The sequence below is a fragment of the Lipophrys pholis genome (genome assembly GCF_963383615.2).
Source record: "Lipophrys pholis genome assembly, chromosome: 15".
Taxonomy (NCBI): Eukaryota; Metazoa; Chordata; class Actinopteri; order Blenniiformes; family Blenniidae; genus Lipophrys; species Lipophrys pholis.
This window is the reverse complement of record NC_137642.1, coordinates 20,308,489-20,331,040: the sequence shown is the minus strand read 5'-3', so window position 1 is coordinate 20,331,040 and position 22,552 is coordinate 20,308,489. Positions and strand designations below refer to the sequence as shown.

Below are 22,552 nucleotides of genomic sequence, written 5' to 3'. Positions count from 1 at the left end.
ATTGTTATTACACATTTCCCATCACACACTGGCTTTGAGGTTAACGGCAATCAGCGAGGTACCTCGTTTTCTTCACTGCAGCCCCACTGATTGTCACCTCGGATCTCAGTTTTGTGTGTTTCCTATGAAATCACTGACACCTCCAGTAGGTTAATTAGAAGCAGAAATTACTTTTATAGAAAAATTACATTAACTAATAAAAAATTTTGGCACCGTGTGGGCTCATCCCGCTGATCAGTGTTGGGCCACAGACAGTCTGACAAATCTGGACACTTTCAAAATAAGTTTTACTAACATTTCTATTACCTGCATGTTACCAACTGATTACAGTCTACATTACCTACAAAAATGGGGTGTTACGGTGACTTTTTACTCTGTTTTATTCATAGACTATTAATAAATAGCAATGCATCGGCTCTATTCAAACCTGCCAACAACAAGGGCAATAAAGTTCACCACAGAGGGCAGGCAGAGCCAACCCACCATTGAAGAACCAGTAAAAGTGGAAAAGGAGAGCGTATTCTACTTCAAGTGATGTATATGTGGACTATATTCGGCTGTCGAGAAAGAAAAGCAAGTTCTATGTAGCGTAGTTTTGCTTTTGGCTCTGTTCTTTTCAGGCTGGGTAAAAAGAGTCTGCCGAGTGACCTCATTTTTGCTTCATCCACCCAACAGAACGAGCCACTGTTGACTTTTGGGATGTTTTCAAGCAGCTTCACATTCTTTGGAAATTCCAGCACTCTGCCTTCGTCATCACTTGGGAGCTGTGTCACATTTTCTCAGCATGTTGTCCCCAGTTAGCGGTTCATTTGCCGTGCTCGGCGAGCAGGGGTCACCGCTTGTCGTGAGCTGCCCAAAAAAAAAAAAAAAAAAACCTAACAAAAGAAAAACTAAACACAGATTTATTCCAGACGCTCGGTGACGTGCTACATTTGCCTCGCGAATGCTGACCGGATCTTGTTAAGCCAGAAAGTGGAAGGGGAAGATGTTTGGGCCGGCCGCGGGACACCAGATGTTCTCCTGACCGCCTTAAATCGAGCTTAAGAAACACACGAGGCACCTGCGTTTGTCTCGTCGCAGCTTTGCTTTTTCCTCCATTTTTATCTCAGAAAACATGTGCAGAGTATTTAAGAAATGAGTGAACGTGCGCATGTGTCTGCGGGTTTTTACGCATCAGCTTGCCGGCGAGCTTTTAAAAGGCAGAGGATCAGAGGCGCATGCCGGCGCGCACATTGGTGGCATTGTGCGGCCGCGTGCTCGTCCTTTGAAGCCGACGTGTGCGGAGGCTGATTGACAACAGAGGAGCGGGCGCCCGGCCGTGCCGGCGGTCCGGACATGGCTGTGGTGGACGGAGGGTGTTAAGTCGTCAGTATGAGGCATATGTCAGAGATCAGCAGCGGAGATCACCCAGATGAGAGGCGAGAAAGGGCGCCAGGACTTGAGAGAGATGCAGATTACCCAGGGGAGGTTTTGATGCCACCGAACAAAGGCGGCCCGTCACACACAAACACATGCGTCTTCTTGTGTCTTTCCTCAGAGGCGCGGGATCCTTTCAAAGCTCCGCGATTATAAGATTGTCCTCCTCATCAGATGGAAGCACTGATCTGTCTCCTGGATAATGACGGGGGGGAAACACGAGGCCGGCTCTTCAACCTCTTCAAGCTCTTCAGCGTCCAAAGGGAAACCGAGCGGTGGGACTGACCTGAGCAAAGTAGATCCTCTCTGATAACAATCTCCCAAATAAAACACTGGATGTGTTTCAAGTCCAACAGCCACAGTCTGCGTTGATCAATGTGACGGTGACAGAAAATGTCATCCTCTCATACCAGACAGCCAAATTGTAATAGACGAGTTTGCAGTGAAATAGAAGTGGATCTTATTGGGTCAGAATGCATGCATTTGGTCATTTCCACCATTAAATCCATTTTACAATATTTATGGAATTATTGCGACACACATCAAATGTGATTTGACTCCTTTTTCTCCTTGTGTGGCCGTTTTGAATGATTTTGCCGTCCTTGAAGAAGGCCGCATTCGTAGAAATAGTATCAATAGGAAACTGTGGTAATCGAGAATCGGTTCAGATGCTCAAGCAGTTCCCATTGTTGTGATCCACCCAATCGTTTATCGATTCCCACTAATGGTTCTTCCTTCTCATCCAGATTTCTTCGCGCCACGCACTTCTCAACATCACTTCCTGCGTCACAAAGTAGAGGAAACGATCAAAGACGTGACAGTATTTCACACAAGAAAACTGATGATTGTGCAGTTTGCAATCCGTGTAAAGTCATTATAAAACGTAAGGCAGTAATATGCCTAAACATTCTAGCTCTTAACGCAACATTAGACTTCAAGAAAGCCATTTGTTTAGCGCTCAGCACTGGCGCATTTGAAATGTTGACTAGCTTCCAACACAGCTCATTGTGGGCTATGCTGCTAATTATTTTTATTGGCTAAAGAAACAGAGCTGCTAAATGTTAATGAAGTGTGCTGAAGTTTTCTCTCAGTTGAATTAATTTAGTCGATATCTGGCAAGCCGACGGTCGCTACGGAGCGAACACGCCTGCGTTAGCTCTGGAGGCGCCGCGAACGCAAACGGGGAGGAGGAAGGAGTGCCACGGGGCGGTGACAAGTTAGTAGTGAAAGGGGTTCACATCAGAGCGGGGAGGTTTTTAGGACAAAGCGGTTCACGTTGCACGCCACGTTTGGTTTCCGATGGCTAATTAAACGGCGTCCTGCAGTGCTGAAAATCAAACGGTGCGTTTCAAAGGCTCCTGCTTTGCGATGTTGGTGAATCCGCCAGTGTTCGGCTTCTCGCTCATGTTTCGGTGAACCGGAGACCGCAGAGCGTGAAGAAACCTGACAAAGCTATTTTAGCCACCTCCACCCTGGATTTTGGGCGTCCAGGTTGAACGTGGACGTTTGTTGGTTATAATCCCGCAGCTGATCAGATGATTTCAAAAGAGGACATCCTGGGCTTTTCAGTGACGTGTCATAACGGGAAATACTGACCTCAAATGCGATTGGATGGTTAAATGTTTTGTTTTTGTTTATTTTGAGTACTTTTACAGTTTGAGGACAAAGTCAGAATATCACGAGTAAGACTGATATATTTACCATTACAACTGAAAACCTCTCAATCATATTTCAGTTTTATTCCCACAAGTGTGCTTCTTATTGACACGTTAACAAACAAAAATGATTTCTGATGTTTGATTTCTCTTCAGCTGCTCAGAAACTAACAATATCAGCAGGTATTTTTTTTCTGATCCCACAGATGCTCTCTGTCTGCTTGCAATGATAGAATATCAGAGGATAACCTGGAGGGTTACGAATCATCGTGGCAATCCAATATTGTCACCGGCTGCATCAGATTTTCTCATTACACTGCAAAAAAACATGGTTGTCTCTTCAGTGAACTGTTGACCTTGTCCTGCCACAGAAAGCTCATTCAACGACCAGTGATTGATCCCCCCCCTCCCCCCTTTTTTTTGTTTAGGTGCAAAGATGGTGTTATACATGTGATTTAGATGCAGATTAGCATTAGTTTCAAGCCAACTATAACCGGTAAGAGCTATATCTACTCATGGTTTTGCAAATAAAAGAACTTGTGTGAACACACTGATGATTGTAGACACTCAAAATAACACACTATCAATTTACTGCATTTCCCTTCATGGATATTGAAGAAAATCTGTACCAGATCACACTAAATACTGGGAGGAGGTTATGTTGATAAATTATTGCACTACACATATTGTGATTAAAAACATTTGGAAATGTTTGAGTTGTTTATGATAGATTTTAGACATATTTTGGGAAATTAACTGAGAGATGCATGACCTCAACTGATTCACTGTGAACTTGATTTGTGGACTTCATAGAAAGATTTCTATGGTATATTCCAACTCATTGAATCTACTTTGAATGTCAAAATGAAGAAATTGGACCCAGCCAAGATGCATGACTGTAAGGAGCCATGTTTGCAGTAGTTCTTTGGGGGAACTTGACACCACAGTGAACCTTTGCTTTGCCCACGATGAAGAATCAGTACACTGAAAAGAAATAGAATAAAAGTAGGATTTCATTGTTGGATCTATGACTCTCCTATTCTTCAACAATGCTCTTGTTTTTCACTCTATGAAAACGAATGGACGCTAACAACATGCGTGCATGCTCAGCAAAATACTCCCCCAGATAAATAGCGGAATCCAGCACGTGTTTCCGCCTATCCACCCCCCCCCCCCCACACTGTTGCAAGGTAAACTACACCAGCATTATGCTTCAAGCGGAGCTGATTCCTATCTCTGCTGTTCTCTGCGCCCCGACATTGTTGGCTTGTTTGTTTCGTCGAAAGACAGAAAGAACGAGTAGGTGGCGATAAGAATAGCCGTTTTATTGTGTGCCACTGCCTTGGCCCCTAATGCTGAATGTGTTATCTGAGGGTGCAGCATGCCACAGTAAGCTATGTGCATGTGACGCATGGCTGAGCAGCATTCCTCCTCCTGAGTGCATCGCAGGGCAGAGATAGTAGGAAGGCAAAAAGCCGCCCGGCTGCCAACAAAGAGGAAGAGAGGAGCGCGAGGGAGAGGAGAGATGAAGGGAGAGAGCAATACCGGGAACATGTAGTTAAGTGGAATGAAGTACCCTTTGTTGCAGATAAGATCATTCTGCTTCCCTGGCCGGCGTCACTAAAGCGATTTGAGCACAACGAATGTAGCTGATTATGTCGTTGGCAGACCACAAAAATCCCTCACTGACATGCAGATAAACATTGGTCCAAGTAATAAAAAAAACAAAACTGGAGGGTTTCTTCTTTCCTGCATTCATGATTTGACTTTTTTTTTATTTTTTTTATTATCATTTCAAGCACGATTAAACGTAGATAGTGGTGGGAATGAAGTCCAGACAAGGAAACATGGTGGAAAACGTATTTAAATGAGGGGTCGATGGCCTCCGTAGTCAGAACACTTCCAGTAAGGTTCATAGTAACCCGGTCCTGGAGTCTTCTGTGGAACACAAACACATTGAAACCCACAGAGAAACCTCACATTTAGTTTGAGTTTATGACACATAAAGAGGAGAAATTCATCTCTTTGAAACATCATTGAACTGAAACTAGTTTTACTTGCAGTTAAGTAAAAAGAGTAGACTTGTGTTAGCGTTACGTGGGATGGTGGAGACGGACTCACCGAGGGCACGGTGGGCAGCCGAGGCAGCGTGGACTTGAAGCAGGACGTGACGCCTTTAGCTGATCCGCTCTGTGGGTCGTAGTGACACGGAGCGGGTCCTTCTCTCTGAGGTGGTAACAAACAGAACCGCCGTCAGTGATCCAGCCCTCTGTCCAATCAGCTCCAACATTGATTAGGATTTGGTTCCCAAAAAAAGATACTTAAATGGTGCCAGTTCGTTTATTGTGGCATAGAAAATTCTGTTAAATCTGAACCGGATCAGCATTCTACCATTCAATGTTTGTAATTTGGCACCAGCATCATTTAGACGTCTGAATTGTGAAGATATCCATAAATCCATAACAAATACAGCCAACCGATGGTAGATTCAGGACAAAAATGAGGAAGCTGCAGTGGCTTTGTTCAGCTGGTTTTGATGTCCACGGTCTTTTAAACTCATCAATTAATCATGAGATGACTTAACCCAAACGTGTAAAAATGTTAAGATTGTTTTCATGTTTCATGTTTACTCCTCCAACGTCCTCACTTTTTTTTTTTTACTCTTCTGTAAGAACATGCAAACTACTAATAATTCCACCTATGTGCTGCTGTTCATGTTTGAACATTAATATTAAAAGGCTGCGATTGCAGTGTCCACATCATCTCCTATTAAAGCGTCTGGTAGCTATGGCTTGTAGCATGTACATTGCTAAAGTTATTGAGCAGCCTATACAAGCTGAAACAAAGATATTCAGGTCAACGCAAATACAGCAGGTGCACTTAGCTGCAGTCTTTGTTTAGGAATTTAGTCTCTCGCATGTTGCCCCACTTTCCGAGGAAAGGACATCGACCCTCAGCTTTATGATGCCACCTGAATTGAAATGCTATTGTTCCTGAGCGTGCGGACCAAAGCCAGCTTAGCGTTACCGGCGCACTGCTCGGTCCAACTGCTCAGAGCGTGATGCAGGGCTCATGCCCCGAGGCTTACTATAAGTTACTATACATTCGCCCACTGTACATGGTGACCTCTGACATTTTCAGAGCCAAATGAGGGATTAAGTCTGTGACCCTCAGACGTATGCACTTGAAAACCTATTGTTGTAACATTGATACTCGTGTCGTGTGACAAATGCAAGAACAATGTACAGATTTAATTTGGCGGTTCATATTCTTAGTCCTAAAACCTATGATGTAGCGTTTCGCCGGTGGCTCTTTAACCTCCGCCAACAGTTTCTTGCTGTGTTTGAGGTTAATCTCAGTCAAAAGTCAGTCCGTCTCTCCCTCTCCTTGCCTTTCACTTCTCCTTTCCTCTTACCCACTAACACACATACTGGTTCGCCACCAGCGGCGTCCCATGCAGAAATAGCATCGCCCCCTCCTCCTCCTCCTCTGCCCTCTTCCCCAGACATGAAACTACTGTAGCCACGTCCCTGAACGCAGCACCAGCCTTTCATTTTCACTCGCTCTCTGATTGTGACACGGGGAGACAGGATGGTGTCTTTTCTTCTCCTTCGCTCCTCGCAGGGGTGGCTACTACCATTTCATGCCATTTGATCCTGGTTGCCAGTTCACTTGATCCTCGGCAACTGGCCTGCCGACCCGCCCCCGCCCCCGCCCGTTCCCTCCCTTGCGCTGGCCTGCCTGCCTCTCGCCCCCGGGAGGTGCTAATGCAGGTGTATTTCACGGGAGTTGCCGGACGACAGCGAATCTGATGTGCATGTTTGAGCCAAAGCACCTGGCCTAGTTTCCCACTGCGGCGCAGTGTGTTCGAGAGATTCTCCTGGGTGGGAGAGGTAACTGGCACATGCTACGAATGTCTGTGAAAGTTTTCGATTAGCGCGGCCAAGACCTCTCCGCTCACCACTCGGCTAAGTCAACAGGAAGCCCTGATGACATGTGCCCACGCAGTCGCTGCATCGGGACAATCAAGAGAACACTGCGTGGCTTTCTTGGGCAGTAACGCAACGGGACGCATTCATGTCTGTTGAGGCAGGAAAGATGAGCACAAACCCTCATTCGTTGACAGATTCCAGACGTGTTTTTACAGGATCCAAGGTATTTGGGTAAAATACAGGTTCTCATACCAGAGGGCTTTGGCAGGAATCCACCATCAGCTCGTGTAACATGAATTGTTGTCTCATCTGTTGATTAGGTTGTCTGCGATCCCACCTTGTCTACTATCAAATCCAATAAACCCATTTTTTCATTTCCAATGCAACACAACATATCAGATGTTGACAGTGAGACATTTCCCCATGTCATGAATTACATGAGCTGATTTTGAGTTTGATTGCAGCAACATATCCTCAAAACATTCACAACAGCAGTGTGCAAACATCAGGTAAGTGAGGAGAATATAAACAAGGAAGTGAGGAATATTTTCCCATGCATGATGTGGCTTTTACTTGAATGGTCACAGACAGTGATTTCTGGAAGTGTTCCTGGGCTCATGCAATGGTTTCCACAGCAGATTCCTGCCTGTTTTTGATGCAGTGCTGCCTCTGAACCCAGGTGTCCTGATGATCTGAAACTTTTGATGAAATTATACACTGTAAATTAAGAGAGTACTTCTAGTTTCACATGTTTTCTCTAAAATGTTGCTTTTATATCCAGTCGACCTAACCTTAGGAGTCTCTCCACTTGTTTTGATTTATGCCAGTCACCTTTCCCACCTCTTGTTGCCCCTCTTCCAACGATTTTGAGATGTTTTGCAAATATAACACGACTGTGATGTGACATCTGTGCATGTACTTCAGTGATTTGAAACACAGTCACGCCTCGTAGGTTTTTTCTCAGTAATGGTGGTTCATCCGAAAGAAAACCATGAATACTTGAAATTGTATTGTGAAAGATAAAAGTGGAGGAATTACCAAAGACAGGACGATTCTCAATGTGGATTGCTGAACATTTGTAGTTGATTTCAAGGGAATACAGCACATAGATCCTGAAAGACTTCAGCCTGAAGTGTTGGACAGATCCATGCATAGAGCAGAGCAGACAGCAGGTGTTTAGATCAGCACGCTCTCATGCTGCGGTTGTCGGGTGAATCACTTTTCTGATCCGGCGTCAGAGAGACAGAAGTTACTCATATGAAAGCGGCTGTGATTGTGACTTTAATTCAAACGGGCTCGATTCTTAAGGGAGGACTTGTTCCTTCCGAGCGGCACGTGCAAGTCGATATTGCAACAAAGCACGGCGAGTAAATCTGGGACACCAAGTGCCCCCAGGAAGTAGAAATTAAGACACATCAGGAGAAAAGATATATCGTTTTTGTTGTGTTTTCAAAGCATCTTTGGCTTGCTGATGGTTTGCTTTGCCGCGTGTGGAAATCATTTTATCCAGGCTTCAGAGAGACGGAGATCTCTTCACACATCCTATCAGTTTGGCCATGTGACCGTTCAGCCTTTCACTTCACTGCGGGGGGGGGGGGGGGGCATGTAGCTGCTTAACCTCTGACCAAAGAAAAAAACACGTCTGCAAGTCACGGTGACGCCACTAACTGCAGAAAACTGCTCCCAACTCCTCAGTAATAACACCCTGGGGATTTCTTAGCACCTTTCCTTCTCTGTCAACACTCAGCAGCTGCCAGCGGGGCTCAGATATCCATCAACTACCAGCGGCTGCGGCTGCAACACCTTCCATCTCCAACAAGTGTTGCAGCAGGTCCTCAAATGGGGGTGTGTGTGTGCGTGTGTGTGTGTGTGTGTGTGTGTGTGTGTGTGTGTGTGTGTAGGGGGGGGTTCAGTCGGACAGACCATGGGATCGGTTTCTTGGACCCTCGTGGTTGTCATAACTAGCTCATGAACAGTGCATAAAAGGTACACATTAGGTCACAGCTTGTAACCAAAACCCATTGAAAGTATATTGTAATGAAGCCTTTTTGTGGCCAGTGGAAAGACTGAATGGTCCTAATAACTCACCTGAGTGACCAGATACTTACAGGTGGAAAGCTGATCCGTCGCACGGTGGACCGAAACATCACATGCCTGCAAGAGGAGCAGGAGAAATGGAGGGTGGGGAGAAAAACAAGAGAGGAGAACAATGAGGGCAAAAGAAGAAAAGAGCGAGGCCATGTGTGATCAGAGGCTGGGAAAATGAGAGAGGGGGTTAGAAAGTGCTCCTCCATCTTTGACAAGGCGGAGAGTTGAGGGGGGAGGGGAGTAGGAGTGGGGGGGGTGGGGTGGGGGGTTGACGATCAAGGAGCAACGATTCGCAGGGAGTCTCGCTCCGCTGTGATCTGAGAATTAAAGAGAGGCTGTTTGTCGAGTGCTTACTTGCAGGGGATCTTCTCCACCGGCTTCGCTGACACGTCGTAGTCGCAGGGTGACGTGTTTATGTGCTGCCACAGAGAATAAAGATGAGGAATTGCTTAAATGTATGTGACAAAAATCACCATGAGGTGGCCATTTCATTCAGTTGCCGCTGCGTAACGTCTAACAGCAGGCCTCTCCTTCAAGCCCATCCTCTTGATTTCGCTGAGGCACAAACTCCAGTTTAACCCCCGACCAAACAGACTTACAAAACAAAGTACCCAAGACATATAGCTGGATAAAATAAAGACTTATGGGTAAAATGTACATGAACCAACTCAGTGCATGAGTCTATTGAGGACCACAGGTCGCTTTCTTCACTGTGGATGTTGAAGGAATGTTTGAGCACTTTTGAACCTTTGTTTATTTGGGCTCCTTGAACAGTCGGATGATGTTTGACATCAGTCGTAGAGCACTGAGGGACAATTCTGGTTCATTTCAAAGTGTCAGCAAAGTAGTGACTCTAGGAACTTTGATAATTTATCAATCAGTACATTGAGCTTCAGGACAGTTTTTTTTTTTTTTTTTTTCCAATTCCTACTCAAAGACTCTTAGTGGTATTGTCATAATGATCCACATGCTAATCCAGTAACATGTCTAATGTGTTTGACTGACTGACCTCCGACAGGGTAAGACCAGAATTATAGCCACAGTCAGACGTCAACAAATCAACAAGAGGAAGAAACTACCTTCCACTGTCTCAGGACACTAAAGTGTTCACCGAGGCCAGCCTTGAAGAGCATGTACTGGAACAGTTTGAACCCACAGGTCTCAGTCCATAATGCTCTCAATAAATGAAATGCTCTATCCGGGTGAAGGAGTTCATGTGTCTTTAAGGTAATGAACATTTGGGTATTTTAGAAAAAAAAACCATGTTGTTGTTTTTTTGTTTGTTTCTCATTGGTCAAACAATATTGTCACAAACTCCCATTCTATTAAATGAAAACTATTAGTATGTCTTATTCCTGACTGGGCCTCATCTATTCTATTCTTACACAACAGGGAGAACTTGTAAAGACGTTTCTTGCCAGTGCCAAATTCCTCAGGTGAATTCAATACCCTTGATGACTTTGGATCGCAACCCAACTGCTTATCAGTTTATTATCCAATCTGCCAGCAGGAAGAGTCTGGACACCACCTTATCTCGGATTCCCAGGGTGACGATGTCGGGTCGTGGGCGGTTTTTGAAAGAGTATGACGCCGGGTGCCTCAGAACCTCCTGAATGAAGTCGGTGTGGTCGTACGCTCCAGGCAGGAGGACGTCCCCCTTACAGACGCTGAGCGTCTGGACTTTTCTCCCCACATTTTTGAAGCCGTAGGTTTTTCTCACGGGGTTGAGGTTGGCTTCCTCGATAAAGTCTCGGACGTGGTAGATGCCTGGGACGGGTGTGTCCTGAAACAGACAGGAAAGGTTTTGGGAATCATTCCCGATGGATTAGTTAAGACTTAAATATTGATCATTGCTGTTTCCCAGCTGAGGCTGGAACTTGCTCGTCTCTCTATCTGAACGTTCTCTGTGTGCCAACACGTGTTTCCTCTGGGCTCTCCAGCTTCCTTCCACAAAACCTAACAGAGTTGTGACTCTAAATTGACCATAGAGTTAAGTGTGTCCAAGTATTTCCTGTCTCTCTGTGTTGCCTCTATCCTTCATACTCTGTTGACTAAGATACGTGCTGAACTTGCCACCCAAATCTGGATTAAGTCGTTACTAGAGATGGATGAATAGATGGAAAAAAAGTCTCACGCCAAATTGTGTAATACCGGCAGAAATGTGGTCGTTTCACAAAACTGAATCAGGGGTGAAGCACTATAGCAGTGAGAGGCATTTACTCAGCTGGCTCTCTTTGACTTTTATTAGCTGAACCTATTATAACCTATTTTATTTGTTGTACCTATTTTTTAGGTTTTGCAATTTGTCCTGAATCTTATCTTTCATTCTTCTTTTCACTACAGCTTTGCGGCAGATCATCTCCCATGTGGCAGTTTTTCTTGTTTCAGATTTACTTCATTAGATTATAGACAATATTCCAGATAAAATCCTAATGAGAAGACCTCATATCTTTAGCTTGACCAAAACAAATTCTTTTACAACGTATACTCGCTGATTTAGTTTTTTTTCTCCCGTTTGTTTTTGAAGCATGCTCATTAATTCATCCATTTTTGATTGCACTATGAATGTTTTCCACACAACTCCAAACATTTATGCCACCGTTATCTGTGATGGTGACATGAATAACAATAAACTCCGTGTGAGCTGCTACAGACCGGTAGTTAGCAGGTCGATGTGTCGTCGCCATGAATCCACCGTATGAGACTCAGCGACTGAACTCATTGTAGTGAATCTGTTAAGGATCTACACTTTGGACAGGGGCGGAGGGATGGCACTGCGCAATTAAAGCCATTAGCTGAAAAACAATACACAGCGGGGGAACATGATGTATTTATGAGGCTCTGTTGTGCTGCATTATGCTCCAGTCACACCAAGAGGAAGCTGCTGAAAGATAATGTAGTGCTTCGATTTGTTATTATTCAAACTGTAAATGTCAGTCCGACACTGTTTCCAGTTTTTCATTGGCTAAAACAACAAGGCTTCTTAATTATTACAAAACTGTTTCAAGGGGAGAGGCGATTAATAAAGTGGGATAATGCAATGAACATTAATGGAGAGTTAAACAGGAGCAGCTCCAACTGCCTCTGCAGTGATCACTTTATCCCGGTTAGTAACTGTGATCGGAGAGGGCAGACATTCATTGGTTATCATGGAGAATAGGCATAAATGACAGCTGAGCCAAGTGTGTGCCAACATTTGACTCTACTATTCAAAGTACCTGCCTCCTAATCATTGTATGTCAGTATGTGTGTACATTTTGATTCAAGTAGAAAACAAAAAGAGAAAATACATTTTAACTGATGGTTGTTAGCATTCATCCATCCATCCATCCATCCATCCATCCATTTTTACATTAAGTATTAATAGAGTACAGAACTTTAAGGGTATTTTCTGAGGTGTGACAAAGGAAAACCATAGAAATACACACAGTTGGACTCATTTCCAAGCAAACATGTTCCTCATTATGGGAACGGTTCTGTGATTTTCTGTTACGTGAGCAACGCTCCAACCAAAATGTCTGTACATTATAATGAAATTGGTATAAAGTGGCAATACAAATAACTTATGGATGTAAGCATTAATATTGAAACCTGTCATTTTTTTTAAATTATTAAGCATCCATCAAACACAAAGCGACATTTTGACCCTGTGACCAGCAACTATACTTTTTACTTGTATCATTGTAACCCATCATCTAATTTCCGGTTATTCAAATTTGAAATATGTGACTCTGTTTTGTTTGTTTTATTTTGCTTTGTTGTTTTTTTTTATCATTTGCTTGTTTTTGCTTCTATTTTTAAAAATTCACAAATAATGTTGAGTTTTTTTGTTTTTTTTTTAAAGCAACAACCAAAAAAACACAATGCAAATCAAAAATTAAGGGAAGAAGCTGGCATTAAGGTTCATATCCCATTGTTGGTATATTGCGCAGATCTGCTATGGAGGAGAGGAGAGTAAAGTTTATAGCATATTCAGATGAGCAGGCAGAGTTATGAGGGTGAAAGGCTTGAAAAGACTTAAAATAATTTTAAAATCAATCTAAAAGTGACGTGAGGGAATTACAATTAAACACAAGCTCAGAAGCTCCGTCTGCTGTGGTCCTAAATGGCTGGTTCCTACTCAAAGACAAGGCTAGAAGATGAAAGACCCCGAATGTGAGCGATCGGCGTTATCGTTGTAAATATGAGCTATTAGCTATCTCCACAAGGTGGTCAGTGGATGTAAAACCAGAGTTGACGGTTCAACCAGTTACAGCTTTATCACGTTATTGGCTCCATGAAATGTGAAATGACCAAAACGATGATGTCGCCGGCCGTTATGACCTTATTGGTGGCTACATCTGGTGTGCGATAGCGTGTGAGAATGTAGCAGATGATATAAAACACGCTATTTATGTCACCATTTAGAAACCAAGAGGAAAGTGTTTGGGATTAGTCGAGCTGTGAAACCACGCCGCTTTACAACACCTACTTTGAGCGTCGCCAGCCACCAGCTCCCTCGACCACACTGGTCTGCCTTGTCATCGCCCTGCGGAGAAGGAACAAGGTAGAAGCCCAGACTCGGTCCGTTGTCGTCTGCAGTGATGACACTGCCGTGCCAACAATTTGTTGTGATGCATCCATCCGGATCGCCCCATGCTTTTACCGCACTGCTTTATTAGCCACGCAGCCACGCAGACTCACCTTATCTACTCCATTACCAGCCCTGGGCATGTCGCTGACTTCGTGGGCCACTTTGTGTTTTCTATTTTGGCCACATCCATGCGCTGCGCCGTACTCATTGTCGTATCTGCCGAACAAGGAGATCCAGTAACACCTGAGTGCCATTAAAACCGTGACTGTTACTATAGCAGCGACTCCGCTATCGATCAATTTTTCAACACAGTGGCCTAGTGGAGGGCTAAATTTAGACTCGCCGACCAGTTTGACTGAGAGGAAGACACAATGGTAAGGAAGCACCAAGGTACGTACTGTACATGCTGCGAGTAACAGTACCTACTCCTCCCTGACGCCTGTTTCCATGGACTTCCTATCTCAGTTCAGCATCGACTCCAGATTCTGATCATAATTAGGATAAATTTGAATAACTATCCTGCACAAACACACACCAGACTAAGATCCACTCATGCAGCTGGATCATGGAATTCTTTAAGAATAGTACAACTTGGTTTTAAACCCACGGTGCAGACGCCTCCAAACATGACCTTACTTTCTAGAGGGAGGTCATGTGAAAGATGTGGTATAATTATTATTTGCTCCAAGATCTCACTGTGTGTTTATTCAGAATATAGCGCCCTTTCTTATTAAATTTTAATTGCATTCTATTTATGGGATTAAATATTATCACAGTGGAAAAACTCTGAGCATTCACAGAGAGGCAATCTACAGTTACCGATTAACCTCAGAGACATGTTTTTGAACTGTGGTACTTAGAGGAATCCCACAAGCGACCATGGAGAACACGCAACCTCCGCAGGCGTCATTCACACGACGACGTTTCAAGTGAAAATGCATCGCTTTTGCATTTTTTGCTTGAACAAAGTTTCCCGTTTAGACTGCGACATTTTGAAAAACGACATCTTTTAGCAAAATGACAGAGACGCTGAAAGCGATGTAGTCCACGTGTGATTCAAGGCAAGTTCATTTGGACAGCCCCGCTCATACACGAGGAAATTCAAAGTCCTCCCCAAAGGCGAAGAAACACATAAAAAGTTACATTACAATCGTGGAAATAAAACCATCACATTGTCAGCGACATGGACCAACGTCGGCACTTCTCCGGGGGCCCCGTTTCAGCAATGGCCTCCCTTGTTGTGACCCCTCACATTCCAGCCCATGTTCATACCGTGCTGAGCACAACACCACCTCAGACAAGACAATGAGACAGCAAAGTGATATGTCAGCTGTGTTTTATGTAAACACGACACAACAGAGCTTCAGTGCTGCTTATTTGTTGCTGTTCAAGCTGAAGCCATGAGGGGATTATCCGCTGCTTCCAGGTGGAAAAGTTTCTATAATCTTTGATAAGACGATAAGAAATAAGTGATGGATGAGGATGCAAATAAACTGATGACTGGTTAGTCATGTTAGTCCTGTCGATTGCTAGGCGTGCTTTTAGTATTTTCATGGGTCTCTGTAAGGATTAGTCACTGTTCTTCCTGCTAGTGGAAGTGTGTCATTATGCCATTAGGAACTCATGCAGCTTTACGTTTGCTTAATATTTTTGGGAATTCCTAATTTAGGATAAGGCCACTTCTCATTGAATCACAACATTGCAACTTAGACAATATGGATGTGTCATGCAAAGCTTCAGCTCTGAGCATATATTAAAGTACTACCCCACATTTCATTCACAAAAACAGCATAAATTTGTACGAATCCTGTATGAATAAGTCACTGAAACAGTAGGAAAGACTTTGAACAAAAACATTAAAACTTATACTTAAATCACCCTCAAATATGCCTTGTTGTTTTGATGTATATAAAAAAGAAAGGAATTCAATAGGTCCCCCATAGGAGGTTACTCAGGATGCTCTGTTATGTCTAAAGAATCCGTCTCCTGACAATAAATGACAGAAATAATGTATCTTCTGTTAATAAAATTTGAATAACCCTAACCCTCTCTGGGAGCAGCATTGTTGCCAAGCTACATGGAGCACATGGTTCGAGGGAGCTGAAGAATTTGTCGTCACGCTGCTTGTCAGGAAAATCTCCTGCAACCTGACACACACAAGAAACTGCTGTCTGAGTGAGCTTTTCATCATTGTCCCTGGTGCACATTCCTCTATTTGGACTAAACACGAACACAGAGGGCAGAGATTGGTGCTGCATGTCCCACATAATTAACAACTTGTGTACGAGAACACTGCGATGACGCTTGCAGACCAAAGTGTTTCCAGGTCTTGGCGATAATTGGTTTTGTCAAGATGAGGGTAACATGTGGCATCGATTGACACCCGAGTGTTGCACCGCAGAGAAATTCAGTGCAATGAAGTTGTGCAAAGTTGCTACTTGTGTTTTCTTTCTGGTAATGCTCTAAATGTTTAAACGTGGGTCCGCAGGGAGCGCCGAATGACACACATGACTGATCAAGCCACAAACAAGTGCAGCCCATACCAACCCCAGCAGATTGACAGAACGAGAGGGACCATTTTCCCAATTTAGCAGCGCAAGTCTGCTAATCCAAACACTGCATTAGGATGGGGGGGGGGGGGGGGGGGGGGGGGGGGGGGGGGGTGCAATCAGCAGCCGACAGAAAATCCACACAGGAGCCGGAGCAGAGGTCCACAATAGAGCTTTATTTTTATCATTCATCAAAATAACAAACTTAGTATCTCTGCAAGCTACTGTAACAAACTCAATCAGAAAATAAAAAGAAAGAAAACAGGTACACCTCTATTTACACCATGGTTTATGATGTACGCTCGATCACCCGCACCTCTGGGTGGGTGGAGGGGGTGGGTCGCCAAGTAAGACATGAGGCGGTCGTTTCTACACGGTGCTGTGCCGGGAGCAGACAACACATGGCCTATGTAGTCGGTCAGGGAGCTGGACTGCACAAGGCTAATCTAACGTCGAGTACCATTGTGTGCACTTCAAAATAGAAGCCTTTGATCCCATCCAGTGCTTTCATTTTAATGACAATACAGATCTGACCCGAGCTTATCTGAACAATAAGAGGCATTGGCTGATGCTCCTCAGTGCTTTTTGGGGAATTAACAGGGTGGTTGGGGCAGGGAGGGACACTTTGAATCAGTAAACATTTCAATGTGGATTCTATGACAAGGGGAAAAAAAGAAAAAAAAAAAAAAGCTTATCAAAAAAACCGGAGCATCCTGTCCTCAATACAAAAACGTGAATTATTACAGGGTATACAAACTTAAGGATCCATTCTAACTGAGAAAACAAGACAATTTCAAATCTGGGTAGATTGTAAATTTTATTGGAAAACAAAAATATACAACTTGGAATGGATTATTTGAGGCATGACCAGGAGGTCATTAAAAAAAGAGAAAAGGAAAGAAAAAGCAAAAGTAGAGATTAAAACATTAAAAAGCATGGTAAGATTAGTCATTTTCTGGTATATAGAACAGCAGATACAAAAAGAGTTTGTACGAGTACCTAGGAGATACACCCGTGTCATTTTTTTGCAGTAGTGCAATGCTGAGAGATTTCCATATATACTTTGTCCATAGTCCATGCAGAGTTTAAACTCCTCTACATTGTTTCCATGCCAACAGTGTTGCCAAGTGACAACCAGCTGACAGGTTTCCAATGTCGCCATGCGTGGAGGGGCCCCGAGCACACAAGACAGGAAGAATCGAAGTTCTCTGGCTCCCAGGGGCCTCCACGGGCTTCTGGTTGCATGACCGTTCAGTCACTCCAAAACACCATGACAGCAAAAGAAAGGGACATGGGGACAAGAGCCTATGCAGTTTACATGCAGTTCCTTTGGACAGCAGAAGGGGCGGGGACGAATGGGGGCTATTAAGATTTTACAGATAAATTACACAAAGAAAAAAGGCAAATTATTTATATAAGAAATCTGTACAAGGCCTTCACTTCGCCGTCATCATTTGTACGAACTCTGCAGGGAAAAACAAAAACAAAATGTAACTTAAAACGAAGAAAGAATTGAGAGCACAAAAATACTGAAAGGCATCAAAGTGTGTACCAACCTTCATAGTTGACCTGTCCATCTCCGTCAATGTCTGCTTCTCTGATCATTTCGTCCACCTCTTCGTCGGTCAGCTTCTCTCCAAGGTTTGTCATCACGTGACGCAGCTCAGCAGCACTGATGTAGCCATTGCCATCCTGAAAGTAAGACCAGTCAGTGTTCAGTTTGCTTAAGGTGCTGCTGTGGACGGGGTCAGAGAGTGCAACCCAGGCAGCAAGCATTTACCTTGTCAAAGACACGGAATGCTTCTCTGATCTCCTCTTCACTGTCTGTGTCCTTCATCTTCCTGGCCATCATGGTCAGGAACTCTGGGAAGTCTATCGTTCCATTTCCTGAAGACACAGAAGCAGGATTGACGCACCGACAGCTGACGGAGCAGCAATGTGCGCTGCAGGACAAGTCGGAACGTCGTTCTCACCATCAGCATCCACTTCATTGATCATGTCCTGCAGCTCAGCCTCTGTAGGGTTCTGGCCCAGAGAGCGCATCACTGTGCCCAGCTCTTTGGTGGTGATGGTGCCATCTCCATCCTTGTCAAAGAGCGAAAATGCTTCCTTGAACTCTGGTTTTGACAGAGGGAAAGTGGACAGACTTCTTTAGTAGGACAAAGAAGCCACACCACAGATATGCAAAAACTAGACGGGCCATTTGAGAGTGGTGAGGGATAGAAAACCCACTGCAGATGTAGAATTTAAAGTATAAATCCATGGAAATGTTTAAAGGCCCTTTGATCATACTGAGCCCAATGGCAAATCGTCCCAAGCTTCTAAAGTGTTACATCACCGATTGTTTCAATTATAAACCGAAGACAGAATACTGGTTCATCTTTCTGTTATGGTTCCAGCTACTGCAGTTTTTGGCTAAACAAGAGCCGAGGACACGGCAGAGGGCGGCAGCAAGGCCAAAGTCAGCCTGCATCAGCAACAAATGGCAGCTTCTGTGCTGCCGTGAGGGATGAGAACAATGACACACTCATCAAGTGTGATGAGGCCATTGGGCAATGCATAGTGGCATGCAGCAGCTTGTCCATGTCAGAAAAGCTACAACCTGCCCAGCTGTTCGCAGGGTCAAATAAACAGGGTAACACCCTTTCTAGAAAAGATGAAAAAGCCTGTGTTGACTGCCGAGCATCAGGAGGGAACCGATTCCTCTGAGGAGGGCCACTGAAACCCCTCATCACTGCGACTTTCTCCAAGTCAACAAGGCACATTAGTGCACACCCACGTCATGCCATTTATTAAACATAAAAAAAAAATGTCAGGGAGGGGTTTAACCACAAGAAGCTGATACAATGAAATACTACTCTAGTTGGATCGGCATATAATGAAACCTGAGAGCAAAGCCAATGTGCATTAAAAGATACATTCAGGAGGAGTCACTACAACTGTGACACACTTAAGACATGAAATACATGTTGTACAGCAATAGTCCATGAGACACTCTAGTATGATTAGAGCATCTCATCTCAGAAGCACCATAAAACTAAAAGGACAAATTACCAAAGGAACTGTAGAACTCCACATGATGAGCGCACACACCCAGGGCAAAGGACACATTAAGTGCAGCATGTAAAAAGGTGACAGCAAAATGCCTCGCCAGAACAGAGAGCACTTCCAGATTACATAATTTATTACAAGGTAACCAAGAAAAAGTAAGGTTTTCCATGAAGGAGTCCTTCAACACTGCCAAGGTGGGGGAGTGAATCAGCCAGCAAGCAACAGCCGTTTCTTTCATTCCTTGTTTTATGACCAAGTAGGCCGCCCTGTGGAATGCCTTAAAAGGCAAAAGTATAAATCCATGGCATGGGATCCATAACGCAGGCCACTTTTGCAGGTTATGAGCCAAGTAGAGGATCTGTGAGACGATGTCTTACCAGCAATCTGCTCTTCTGTCAGCTGATCAGCCTGTAAAATACAAAAATGAGCCATTGTTATAAAGAGAAATAGGGATGAGCAATTAATTATATACGAGTTATTAGATTATAGGCCATTTTAACTTTGTAGACCCAACATTGGTCGTTTTCTACAAATGTACCCAGTACTTCTGTCATCAGCTTTACAAAATACGGCAGATGTGAAGATGACGATTAATTTAATGGATTTGGCGAAAGGATAAGAAACGTAGAAAAACGCACGGTGATCATAGAGTTCAGCCACGTTTGGACCACCGGCGTCTCGCGCCTGGCACGGACAATGAATGGCGGGCAATTTGGCGGTAAAGCGCGGTTACTCCAGCAAGCAGCAGTCACACAGACCTCCCGGAGCAGAAGGAGTACTACCGCAGCAGTCACAGGCAATGCAGCTTTCCGCAAACAACGTTTCAATACAACGAGGGCGCAACAAGCCAAGTGGGAAGTAAACGAGAGACCTGCCGAGAAACGATAAAAGCCGCATTTTAGAGGCAAGGCGGTCCAGTAAAGAGCACCGGAGTAACTCCGCTGCCCACAGACTGCGTTAACACGAACACGCCTTCAGCCATCGCCTTGATTCGGCTAACTAGTTAGCATTACCTCGCAACGAGCGAGCAGTCATTCAGTCAGCGCCGCGGAGCTTTACAGCAGACCAACGGCTTAGCTACGCTATGTTTCAATAGCGCCGATTTGTAAGTTCAAAACTCACATTACGAGAAATGAACTAGCCTAAACTGTAAAGCGGGGAAGATAATCTCTCCTTCCTTACCATTTCGATATGAGTGCTGCGGCTGGTTCACGACAAAAATCCGTAATAAACCAACGCTGTGTGGAGCTCGAGGGAACCGACAATCTCTCTATGAAGCACACTGACAGAGAAGCAACTGGACTCGCCTTTTACGGCTGTCGCAAACTCCGCCTCTTTTCAATATCACTCCGCCAACTTCCTCTTTCCTCACTCGCCAAATTCAACAAAAAATACATTTTACGAGGCGATCGCCTCCATATCAAAGACCAAAAAAACGCGAAATACAAGCGTACGGCTGCAGATGAGTTTTCGATGGTCGTAATACAATTGATCACGCGTATCGCTATGGATCTACATGACTGCGTATGAATACTTTCTGCTTCTCTGCGATGGGGCAGAAGACGTAGCTGAAAGAAACGGCGCTCTCTGATTGGTGTGTTTGTACCTGCAATGCGTCACTCCCATGGTCTGCGCTGCCGCTGCATCTTGTCCATAGACATCCCAGTCAGAGCCACAGGCACAGCAGACAAGCTTGTTGCATAGTGTGTGTACATTTGGGCATCATCTACTAGGAGGCCCAATAAGATAGTTTGGATAAGTAATTAACTGTCAGGAGCTTAGTTTGTTACTTGTAACTGGGGTGCTACTGACCCAGATAGTGCACACATCAGCCTCTGGACCTGTTATTTCTGCATTTTTTTTATTGATGACATTTGCTTATTAGCAAGTTCCTTTCACATACTGATTGAGTTCAACATGGATCTTGAATAAAGTTCCTCCTGTCTGATGTGCTGAGGACTTTACATATGATGCATGTGTTTTGGTCAATTCTTCCCGTGTTCAAGTGTGAGCATGCATTCGAATGCAAAATGTGTGACAGACTTCGCTGTTGGCTGACAGTGGATTCTCAGGTCTAATTGTGCTGCTAGTGTGTGGATGGGAGTATCCAATAGCCTGATTGCTTATGCCTGACTGCTCTCCTGTCTCTCAGTGGCCACCTGTTCTGCCCCGATCCCATGGGAGAGGGTCCAGAAGGAGGGTGGACGGGGATGTGCGAGGAGAAGCATCCGAAGAGTCGTTTGGAGAATGTACCAGAATCCCCTTATTACAGAACAGCACTCCTCACCTTCCTCCAAATAGATACTGCCTCTCCTTTATTATTAGACTCGGATCTGGCATTACTTGTAGAGAACTGTGTGAAAAGCTAAAAAACTCACACTCTGGATGGAAGACATGATGATAGAGGTGATGCTGCCTGTACCATGTGATCTGCTGAGCAGCCTCAGAATGACTGAGCCCCCCCCCCTCTCCCAGCCACAACTTAACTAATCTGGAACATATTGGATTCTTTTGGTTTAAATCTGTTTTTCTGCTAAAGGGTTTTTGTCACCGTGCAGATTATGTCATGCCAGAGGTGACGGCACAAGGGCCTAAATCTGTCACAAGAAACAGATAAGCTGATGCATGTGTGAAATGACTGGATGTGGAGGTGTACAAATTCACCTCTCTGAAAATACTTGGCAAACACTGTAAAATATGTGTAGATGTAGAGATTATAGTTGTGTACCTGCATTCTTCTTATGTAGTTTTTCAAGATTTCTCTCAAACAGAAATCAATGAGTTCTCAAAACCTGAATTAGAAAATCGGAGTACAATATAATATAACATTTGTGATTACCCAGCAGTATAAAATACATTGGTATAGACCATAACTCATGATTTTTTTAAGAATTTGTGTCTTGAAACTGTCACAGAAGTTAGTCTTGCTACTTGTGAGCAACATTTAAGTCATCGAGGACAGGCAGACACTCATCTACCAACCTGAATTCAATCTCTTGTTCAGTTTATCTCATGCTCTTGTGAAATAATATTGAGTCAAAGTCTCCAGTTGGGAGATTTTCAGGTGACATTAAATGGAAATTCAAAGTAGTGCACTATCACTGATCCCGTTCTGATCTAATACCAAGTGAAACCATAGCTGTTTTCTTAGCAATGTGATAGCAACACAATACAGATACAATGCCAAAACTTTGTACAAAAGGGAGCTTATCACTTTGACCATTGTGGTGTTTTTATTCTTCTAGTTTTTAAAAAAAAAACCACCAAGGCAAACAATATTCTTTGTCT

At 44.0% G+C, this 22,552-nt stretch overlaps 3 protein-coding genes across 3 annotated transcripts in view; 1 reads left to right on the top strand and 2 right to left on the bottom strand.

The window, feature by feature from the left end:
• ttc7a (tetratricopeptide repeat domain 7A) overlaps nt 1-1,956 on the top strand; it is a 68,036-nt gene extending 66,080 nt beyond the window's left edge. Inside the window, exon 21 of the mRNA XM_080482051.1 lies at nt 1,538-1,956. Coding sequence (XP_080338177.1) covers nt 1,538-1,603 — 66 coding nt within the window. The 3' untranslated portion in view covers nt 1,604-1,956. The remainder of the gene's footprint in view (nt 1-1,537) is intronic.
• Nucleotides 1,957-4,934: 2,978 nt separating this feature from the next.
• On the bottom strand, nt 4,935-13,804 carry stpg4 (sperm-tail PG-rich repeat containing 4; the record flags this gene model as incomplete). The annotated part of the gene is made up of 7 exons (XM_080481082.1): nt 4,935-5,009; nt 5,193-5,297; nt 9,112-9,157; nt 9,446-9,510; nt 10,620-10,874; nt 13,563-13,619; nt 13,775-13,804. 7 exons carry the CDS (start codon nt 13,802-13,804, stop codon nt 4,935-4,937), a joined length of 633 nt encoding a protein of 210 aa, XP_080337208.1.
• Nucleotides 13,805-17,017: 3,213 nt separating this feature from the next.
• Nucleotides 17,018-20,811, bottom strand: calm2a (calmodulin 2a (phosphorylase kinase, delta)). The gene is made up of 6 exons (XM_080482062.1): nt 20,447-20,811; nt 19,642-19,672; nt 18,187-18,330; nt 17,994-18,100; nt 17,770-17,905; nt 17,018-17,678 (listed from the first exon to the last, which is right to left on the bottom strand). The coding sequence occupies exons 1-6, from the start codon at nt 20,447-20,449 to the stop codon at nt 17,650-17,652; spliced, it is 450 nt and encodes a 149-aa protein (XP_080338188.1). The 5' UTR covers nt 20,450-20,811; the 3' UTR covers nt 17,018-17,649.
• Between the last annotated feature and the right edge of the window lie 1,741 nt (nt 20,812-22,552).

Excerpts from the sequence above, each read along its gene's own strand:
- calm2a (XM_080482062.1), bottom strand. Across the intron at positions 18,101-18,186 it reads CAATGAAGTGGATGCTGATG|GAAATGGAACGATAGACTTC; the intron begins GTGAGAACGACG and ends CTGTGTCTTCAG. Across the intron at positions 17,679-17,769 it reads TGGACAGGTCAACTATGAAG|AGTTCGTACAAATGATGACG; the intron begins GTTGGTACACAC and ends TTTTCCCTGCAG.